Source organism: Lygodium microphyllum, chromosome 25 (assembly GCF_053477565.2).
Source record: "Lygodium microphyllum isolate KBCC chromosome 25, Lygodium_microphyllum_v1.1.10, whole genome shotgun sequence".
NCBI lineage: Eukaryota > Viridiplantae > Streptophyta > Polypodiopsida > Schizaeales > Lygodiaceae > Lygodium > Lygodium microphyllum.
In genome coordinates, this window is record NC_141159.1 from 24,024,673 (window position 1) to 24,034,137 (window position 9,465).

General features: G+C 40.8%; 1 protein-coding gene across 3 annotated transcripts in view; it reads left to right on the top strand.

Annotated features, from left to right (window-relative positions):
* Nucleotides 1–9,100, top strand: part of LOC148013981 (MADS-box transcription factor 23-like) — a 38,996-nt gene extending 29,896 nt beyond the window's left edge. The window contains exons 3-7 of one of the 3 annotated variants that reach the window (XM_087666810.1): nucleotides 8,253–8,314; nucleotides 8,426–8,525; nucleotides 8,622–8,710; nucleotides 8,794–8,835; nucleotides 8,964–9,100. In XM_087666810.1, the coding sequence (XP_087522936.1) occupies nucleotides 8,253–8,314; nucleotides 8,426–8,525; nucleotides 8,622–8,710; nucleotides 8,794–8,835; nucleotides 8,964–8,970 (300 nt within the window). In that variant the 3' untranslated portion in view covers nucleotides 8,971–9,100. Of the gene's footprint in view, nucleotides 1–8,252; nucleotides 8,315–8,425; nucleotides 8,526–8,621; nucleotides 8,711–8,793 lie in introns of all 3 variants that reach the window. The other 2 variants (XM_087666809.1, XM_087666808.1) reach the window with 2 other exon arrangements.
* Nucleotides 9,101–9,465: the final 365 nt, after the last annotated feature.

A 9,465-nucleotide genomic window follows, 5' to 3' on the forward strand; every position in this document is an offset into this window, starting at 1 on the left:
CTCATCCATTGCTGCATCCCAATGAGCATGACCAACAGCCTCCTCAAAACATGTGGACTCAACATCCTCAATCACTTTCACCATATAAGTTGCATAACCTTCAAAACCAAATCTGTTAACACGGTATCTCACCCTGCTAGACCTGCGTACCATTGGATCACTCAATGGAGTTTTTGCATTGACGCATGCTCTCTGCACACCTGGAGTCCTCACTGAAGGAATGCTAAGCTCATCATCCAAGCTCTCCGAGTTACTGGAGTCTTCATCAAGAACTGCATCAATGCCATCTGACACTTTATTCTTTCCTTTGTCTTTACCTGTAGTGCTACTAGATGCACCTGAAGATGTAGAGCTACTCCTTAGTCTCCTAGACTAAGGACTACCAGATGATGTCTCTGGTCCACTAAGAGTCCATGATTCTTGCTTTTTAGCCTGCACACGAGTATCATGATCATGATCATCATCCAATGCATCACCACTAGATGCATACCAACTGCTCATTTCATCAAACATGACATCCCTGCTCACTCTGAACTTACATATGACAGGGTTATAACAACGATACTCTTTCTGCTCTAAAGAGTATCCAATAAAAACACATTTTTATGCCTTTGGATTAAGCTTTTTCCGTAGCTTATCTAGCACATGAACGTATGCAACATAGTTAAATACCTTCAAGTGTGATACATCAGGCTTCTTGCCAGTAAAGCATTCTTCAGGAGTCATACCATGAACTGCAGCTGTGGGAGTTCTGTTCATAATATAAACAGCAGTATGAATAGCCTCAGATAAAAAATGCTTAGGCATATTCTTTTCAGCCCCATCAAGGCGCGTGCAGCTTCTACAATATGTATGTTTTTTCTTTCTGCAACCCCATTTTGTTGTGGGGTATACCTGCATGTGAACTGTCTCTTTATCCCATGAGACCTCAGAAAATCACTGAACTCACTCGAGAGGTACTCTCCCCCTCCATCTGACCTTAAGCACTTTACTTTCAAGCCTATTTCTCTTTCAACTGTAGCCTTAAAAGTTCTAAAGTGCTTAAACACTTCACTCTTTTCCTTCATAAAATATACCCACAGCTTTCTAGAACAATCATTAATGAATGTGACAAAGTATGAACTGCCTCCAAGAGATACATTTTGTGTAGGCCTCCAAATATCTGTATACACAACATCAAGGATATTTCTGCTTATATCTCTGTCATGTGAAAAGGGTTGTCTTGCCTGCTTACCAAACTGACATGCTTCGCATACCTTATGAAATTCTACAATTCTAAATGTAGGCAAACCTTTAACCAACCCTTTGGATTGCATTAATTTTAGCCTTTGTATATTTGCATGTTCAATGCTTTTGTGCCAAATTTCAATATCTGCAACAATACCTTTTCCTTTAGCATACATAGCAGCATTCATAGTGGGAATTCCAGCATCAGTAAACATAAGTCCAACTCTACTTCCCTTTGCAACCAACTTGCACTTGTCATTGAAGTCTTCTACAAAGCAACCCTTTGCATTAAATCTGACTTGCAACCCTTGCTCTACCATCTGACCGACTGACACCAAGTTCTTTGTAATAGATGGCACATGTAATACATCTAAAAGACTCTTTGTCTTACCATCATGCAAGGACGAGGGAACTTTTTCAATGTGTGAAATTGGGTGGCATGAATCATCACCCGTCTGCACATAACCTGTATTTTGCAAATCTTACATCTCTCCAAACCATTCTACATGGCTGATCATATGATTGGATACACCTGAATCAACATACCAAACATCATCATGTGTTCCCTTTTCTATAACAGCATTCAGCATATGCTGCATAACAAACATATGCTCATTTTTGTCTTCATTCTGTCGTGAAGACGATGCATAGTTCCCTTGTTGCAATTTACCACTACGAATATCATCCTTCTTTGCATAGCAATGGGCTGCAATATGGTCTATTTTGCCACAATAATGGCAAACAATAGCAGAATTTCCAGAACCTCTATTTTGCCATCCACCTCTTCCTCTAGAGCTCCCCCTACCTCTAAAGTTTTCTCTACCTCCAGAAACCTACATTTCACCAAACTGTTGATTGAACCTGTTTTGTTGGTTATCGCCAGCACGTCCCATACCATGACCTCTCGAAGAGGATCTATCATGTCCCCTTCTTGAACTCGAGTAAAATGCTTGGACCTATTCACCATTTCTTTCAGATGAATCACCCTGCATATTGATCTTTTCAGTAATCATGAGAGAGATCAACTCATCAAAATCTGGAAATGGCTTCCGTATATATACTGAAGTAATAAATGATTTTCATACCTTCTCATTGTTAAGGCCACTCAGAGTGGATGAAACCAAATCATCATCATCTGGCATTGCATCAATCGTTGCTAAAGCATGTGCAATGCTCATCACCTTCAACAAATATTCATTGACAGACATTTTTCCTTTCTTCAAGGAATTCAAATCTTGCTTGAGTTGAATCTTTCGTGCCTTTGTATTTATTGAAAACATGCTCTAAAAATTTGTCCAAGCTGCATGTGAAGTTTTTGCATTCCTGATATGTCCCAACATAGTATTATCAATTACTGCAGATAGTCAGTACATCACCTTTTATCTTTCGCATTCCACTCTTTCCATGCTTTTAACTCATCTATAGTCGGAGGGATACCCAACTTTGGCTCCTTTTCTTCACCTGAGACAAACTCATAAAGGTCCTTTCCAATGAGGAAGTTCGTCACACGGAACTTCCATGAAGGGTAGTTGTTCTTGTTGAGCTTCTCAATAATGGGATTTCCACTGTTCTCTGCCATTATCCCAAACAAGGATATAGCAGAGCAAGCTAGTCTTCTGCAATCTTCCACTATAGTACATAGTAATATACCAAGCAACGTTTTTCACTGATTGCTCAACAGTACATGTAATCTGCAACATGTTTACAGATAAACTTTATGTTTGCTTCCTACAAATACCTCAAAAATTACAGATTCACAATCTGTAACCTGTGCATCCACTTTTGGTCAATACAGCCGGAATCACAGTGTATCCTGAAACTGTTGTTTGCAACCTTGCGGCTCTAAAACGGAGCCTGAAACGGCCTCAGATGCCCAAGATAATTGTGGAAAAGCCCTACAGGGCTGATTCGCACAATATACTATACTCTGCTCGCACACCAAATCTGACAGCAATATGAGATTTTTGCTCGACCCTGCTTGATAGTGCCTCCACAGGCACTATCTAAGAGAGAGAGTGGAAGGATGGGAGAGCTTCTTACCCGTGGCTTGCTTGCTTGAACCTTGCTTCTTCTCCTTCACTTTAGCCTTCGAAATCAGCCTCTCTTAGTGGCGCGGCTCTGATACCATGTCAAGAATCGCGTGGTAGGGAGACTTGCTCAAAATGCTGCGCCGAACACACACAGAATGCACAAGGAGAAGTTCACTCAAGAGACAAGAAGAGAGATAGAGGCCAAAACGTTTTCTTGCTGGTATCTTCTTCTTCTTCCACACACTTTACAATGTACACAAAGTATAGATAAGATACAACATAAAGAAAAGTGGCCTACTAAGTCAAACAATGCATAACCGACTATACTAGTCGACTGGCGCTATAACTATGCCAGCTATAAATAGGTGTAACAACCTGAATATAATAAGTAATGAGTCAGTGGCCATGTGAGAGTCATAATGACCACCGATGTGCTAAGTGTAGACGTGTGGACCCATCTAACCAAGCGGTCCATCATCAATGTCCGCATGTGTTGAGCTTGTCATCTCAATAGGTTGAGTATGAGGCTTTCTATGATAGAGCCTTGGAAACATCTACCTAAGCAGCTTACTAAGAGAGCTAAAGTTTCCATATAATATACCAACTATTGTCTTTTGAAATAAGCAGAGTGCTATCACACTAGCTAGTAACCCATTACTAATTGGATGATGTCATGTTTGGTATGCACTATCATTTCACCAAAGAGTAAGTTGAGATAGACACTATTAGCCTAGAGTTTGTGCCTTCATATGATAATTTTGCAAACGTTTTGAGTAAGCTAGTCAATGGACTGATTCTATGGTACTTGCTTTGGCAGATGGGCATGGGTGCTCCCTTCCCTTCTACTTTAGTCTAATGGGGAGATGGGGTTACCTATAGCTTCCCCTTTCACCATCCAATGATGAGAGAAGGCAACCTTGCACTATCCTAGAAACACAAGGTTGAAACTGTCATCGATTGATCATGCAATATATGCATCAGCAATAAACATACACCGAAGAGCTCCCATAGAATCTTTATAGATGCAAGGTGATAGAGAATGTGGCACTTGTATAGTAGAAACCCTAGCAAAAAATACAAGGTTTGCAATAGTTTCTAGGTAGTGGGCTGCATGAAATAGGCTATAAACTAGTCCTCAACAACAATGGGAGTAGTGAAGTAGGTTGAATGCCAGTACTTGTTTGGTAGACAACAATACAAACTCGGGTATCTACTTGGAGAGGGGTGTAAACACCATAAGATAGGGCATCAACAATTTGCAAGACAAGGTTGCATGCTAAATTATGAGTAACCTTCTATTTATAGATGTGGATCCTGCCAAAATTAGCGTTTGGCTTATGTGACATTTACACTTTCTAGGGAAATTGGGTAATTTAATATAAATTTGTGTGTTTTGGGATTGTTTTAAAGAGCTAATTAAGTATTTTGGGCTCAACACCCTCTCTTAGTCCGAAAACTAGAACCTATGAGGGACTACAAAGCATAGCTTAGCCCATAATACCTTAAGGTACTCCATCAAAGCAATGAGGGTATCGATTGCCCAGTGGGCTACCAAAACTACAGAGATAACAATCATCTTACGATAGGATCCCAAAGGATCACCTTAGAGAGACCAAGCTATTGGACAAAGGGTACTCCCCTTAATTAAGTATATGTGCCCACGGGGAAGAATAAGGGATAATCAAATCTAACATTACAAAATAGAAAGCTATCCCAACAGCCCATAGATGCTAGTAACAAAGAAAAGATAGAGGTATGAGTAGGATGTTGGTAGGTCCTTCATGAATATTGGCATCACCAATATGCTGGATCCAAGTTGACCACTATTAGATGAACGAAAAGGGATAAATATTCATAGATTCATATTTACAATAATAGAATGCCAATGCATGGGGTAACATAAGGGAGATGCAAAATGTCATGCTCAAGTAAAATGCAATAGTAATTCAATCAGATGTTGTCCTTGTCAAAATAGCAATAGATGATGTCACTCAACAACCTCAATGTATAGATAGTTATCGCCCTGCCCTGGCTGATCTCCCTTATTGTTATTTCCCACTGTTTAGATGTTATTGTATGCTTATAGAGCCGTCCCAAATGGCTAGAAATGACTAGCTAGTGATTGTATCAACATCACTCCTCTCTCTCTCTCTCTCTCTCGTCTCCACAAGTCTTTGAATAGTTGGAATGATCCTCAATCATCCCCAAAATAGTTTTCACCCAGTGTGTAGGGAAGTTTTGCCAAGTGGCAGCCTTTCAATCCAATTTTTCAATGTTATCCAATTATTAAATTATTTTTTAGAATATTAATATAATATTTTAGTTTAATAATTACTTTAGTGCCTCAAAAATTAATCAAATCAACCAACAATTGAATTGGTTGGGCCAATTTGTCTATTGAGTACCCTTGAGCAACTATTAGTCCCTAGATTGATATTAATTAACTAATTAATGCCTAGCCTTCAATGTCACCACCATTAACATTAATTGCCAATAAATTGGTCTAGTCCAAAATCTAACACTGGGTACCATCTAGTACTTACCAAGCATAAGGCTTGTTGATAGAACATGCCATGCTCAAGCTCCAATTGCACACCAACTATCTCTTGTATAGGAGTAGACATTACATCTATTGAGGTAAGGTCTTCCCATGTTCTCTTTTCTTATGCTTCATGTCACGAGTTTAGTTGCCCATGACCTGAAGGAGGGTTTGTCAGCTCTTTTATCACCTTCGTGTGTGAAAACACCTTAGGGCGTGTTATAGTATGCATTTAGTTGTAAACACCTTCCACATCTCTCAACATTTAATGAGGGTTCAAAGGTTTGGGGAAAACTTAGGCCTATATAATGAGGCCCTTGTTCTTGTACTTTCATCAATCTTCTATCTCATCAATCTATTCAGCCATTGTGTACTTTCAAAAGTCTCTCTCTAGTCTTTTTCATAAAGAGATGTTTTTGAATTAATGAAGTGGAGTATTTACAAGTTACAACAAGCCTTTTGGCCAGCTAAGCAGAACTAGAGACAGGCAACAAATACGGATGAACACCTTCCACATCTCTCAATAAATACGGTTGAAGCCAAAAGGTGACAAAATAACCTGCTATTGGGACAACTGAAGGGGATTATGAAGCGTGCACAACTCTATCTCGCGATTGGGCAAGAATTTATAGGGCGAGCAGGCGTTTCAACAAATCTCAAGTTGTACGTTGATTCTTAGGCTTTTATGGGTGGTAGCTAGCTACAGAGTATTGTCATGGGGAAATTGTCCAATTGCTTCCGATGCTCTCAACTAACTTGTAACTTTTGTATTGTCATAAGTCAGTCATACCTCTCTTTTGCACTGTATTCGTTTCATTGAGAACGTTGGGTTTATCAGGAAAAGTGGCGTCCTTGATAAGAGTATGGAAATGGCTTTTCTTGAGACTTAGCTTTGCTATGAAGGCAACCACCTCAAAGTGCTCATGGGCATTCTGTGTAGGTTGACTGTCAAGAATCAGAGGCCAAGGATCGACAATACTCTTGATTTTGAGGGAGAGTCTTCAAGAAGTGCTCAGTGGATAGGGGGCTAGAGTAAGTTTATAAAAGTAAGTAGGAGGTAGGCATGGCTGAAGATGCCATGATTGTCTGAAAGACACATCCGGATGTTTAGAATGAGGATTCTCACATGGAATGCGCAAGGCTTTTGAGCAGCATCTATCTTGTCAGGACTGAAGACTCACAAAGAGGATCTCCATACACCAATGGGGAAAAATCAATAATATTCTCATGGTTCATGAACATTGTATCTCCAGAGGATTTCCAAATTATGGAAGCTGTTTTTTGGATAGAACTCCACATATTATTGGGGTGGCTAAAGTTGTTTACAGATTCAGGCAGGGATTTGTTTATGTGTAAGAGAGCTATGTATCTTGGCTGGTACATCCCACAAAGAGAGCAGCAGCTATGGTTGATGCAGCTCCATGGGGAGAGACAGAGACAGAGAGGCTGATTTGGTCGACTTTGGAGATCAGCTTACTAGGCGGTTTTCCCCTTTGGCTGTTTTTCAGGCTTCATCCTGGAGGATAAGAGATGGGTGACTAAGAAAGCAAACAAAGTTTAGTCTATTCATGACGGTAGAGATAAGTGGCATGATTGGCTGCTTCAATTGTGGAAGTCCAAGCTTCTCTATCAGGGGAAAGTGTTTATATGGAGGCTTCTTATTGGTTTTCTTCCCATACGGGGTCTGCTGCATAGTTGCAAGCTCTCCTATGGTGGTGCAGATCCTCTCTGCAACCACATCACTGTATAACTTTGCGGATGCTCCTGGTGGGGACACTACTCGACTCAAGCATTGGCATCAAATGGATAGTTTTTCCATGAAACAAACTCAATGGCCAACTACCCCCATAAAAGCCTGAAAAGCAGCAGAGAACTTGAGTTGGATGGAGCCCCTTTGCAACTGTTACCAATTAACTATAAAGCTTGCAAGGGTTTATAACCTAGAAATTTGCTAGTATATGTTTTGTCTCAACATTCTCTTGGCATAGGAGGGACAAGTCCATCCAGCTCTCACAGAGCATTGATCTTTCTAACAAGCTTACCTAGAAGATGTAACCATTCGAATGGTCCTGCTGAAGCTTGACACGAAGAACAAACAAATTCATGCTACCCCAGTTTCTGTATTAAGGCCTTGGAATCTAGCTTAAGGTTCCCTAGTTAAATTGAACTTGGGGCTGAAATTCCCAGAAGCACCCTTGGAGGGATGTGTGTAGGTGTGTAGACAATATACACAGCTACACATTTCTACTAGAGATCAACAGAATAACTTCTGTTCAAGGTTCTTTTACCACGTTAATTACATGTCAACAAATAGTTACTGTGAGAAGCCATAATTCATTTTGATTACTCTCTCTACATACTTACATACTGGTACTAGACTTGAACAAAATAGCTACTCTCTACGCTACTTTTTAACGCGAAAGCCACTTTTCTCAAAGGTTTGTTTATTGCTGTAGTTTTGGAAAGAAGAAGCTGCAAGACGTAACAGCAAGTTGAAAGCCATGCAAGATGATCTCAGGTATGGCAAGTTCTGCTAACGTCCCTAATGCTGCAACAGGCGAATTGCGTTGCTGGATTAACTTGCGATAGCAACAATAGTAATATCAAGGCTTCTGTCTGCATGTTGTAGGCGTTTGATGGGCGAAGACCTTCAGATGTTAGGTCTAAAGGAGCTAGATAACCTGGAAAGCCAGCTACAAGGAGCTGTAGAGCGTGTGAGATCAAGACAGGTAAACTCAGAGCCACATGCAGATTTGGTGAACGGTACAAATGTATTGTATACGCATCAGCTTGTCGTAACAATTGCACCTCAATTTGTTGAGCAGAGCAAACTGCTGACGGAACAAGTGCAGGGACTTAATGAACAGGTAGGGATGCGCAAAAGACTTGGGTTTCGAAAGCAAGGGTTAATTAGGTGCACACAAACCGTCTGACATGTAATTTTGCATCTATATGAGTATAACTAGATGGCGTGATTCAATGTGTCTATATTTTCAGGCCCAATCGCTGGTACAGGAGAACGGCATGCTTAAAGCAAAGGTAAGTAATAAGAATGACCTGAATTCTGGAGGTCGCTATGGCCAGGCGATGATGATTGCTAGCAACCAGCAGCAGGATGGTGATAGAGCACGTTCGTGTGTGTGTGTGTGCGTGTTGTGTGAATGCAGATGTTGACGATGGAGGGGGAGCACAGGTCGTCCCTGATGTGGAGCCATGGGATGCGCGGCAAAAGGGACCGCATGCCTTCGCCTTGATTAAGTCTCCCGAGTCCCCCACAGACAGCCATCGAAGGATTTCCTTGAGCTTGATAGAAGTGGCACGTACTTGTGCTGCCAATGTTTCCTACCCGATGCCGTTTGTGACAGTGATGATTACAAGCATAGAAGCGTTCCTGTTAACGAGCAATAACCTCCAAAAAATGTGCCATGCATTAACCTACACAAGGGACATAGACTATGTATGTATCCTGGATAGTTTGACCAAAATGTAACCAAACTTATAGATGGAAGGGTAGTGCCCTCCCCCTTTGCCAAATTAATGCACATGCTTCAAGTGTAACTTTTGGCTCATAATTTTATAGATTCAACGGCCATGCTCTCCCCATTTACCAAATTAATGCACACTAACATCCCTTGCAGAATGCTACGTGATTCGTTGCCACCAAGCAAC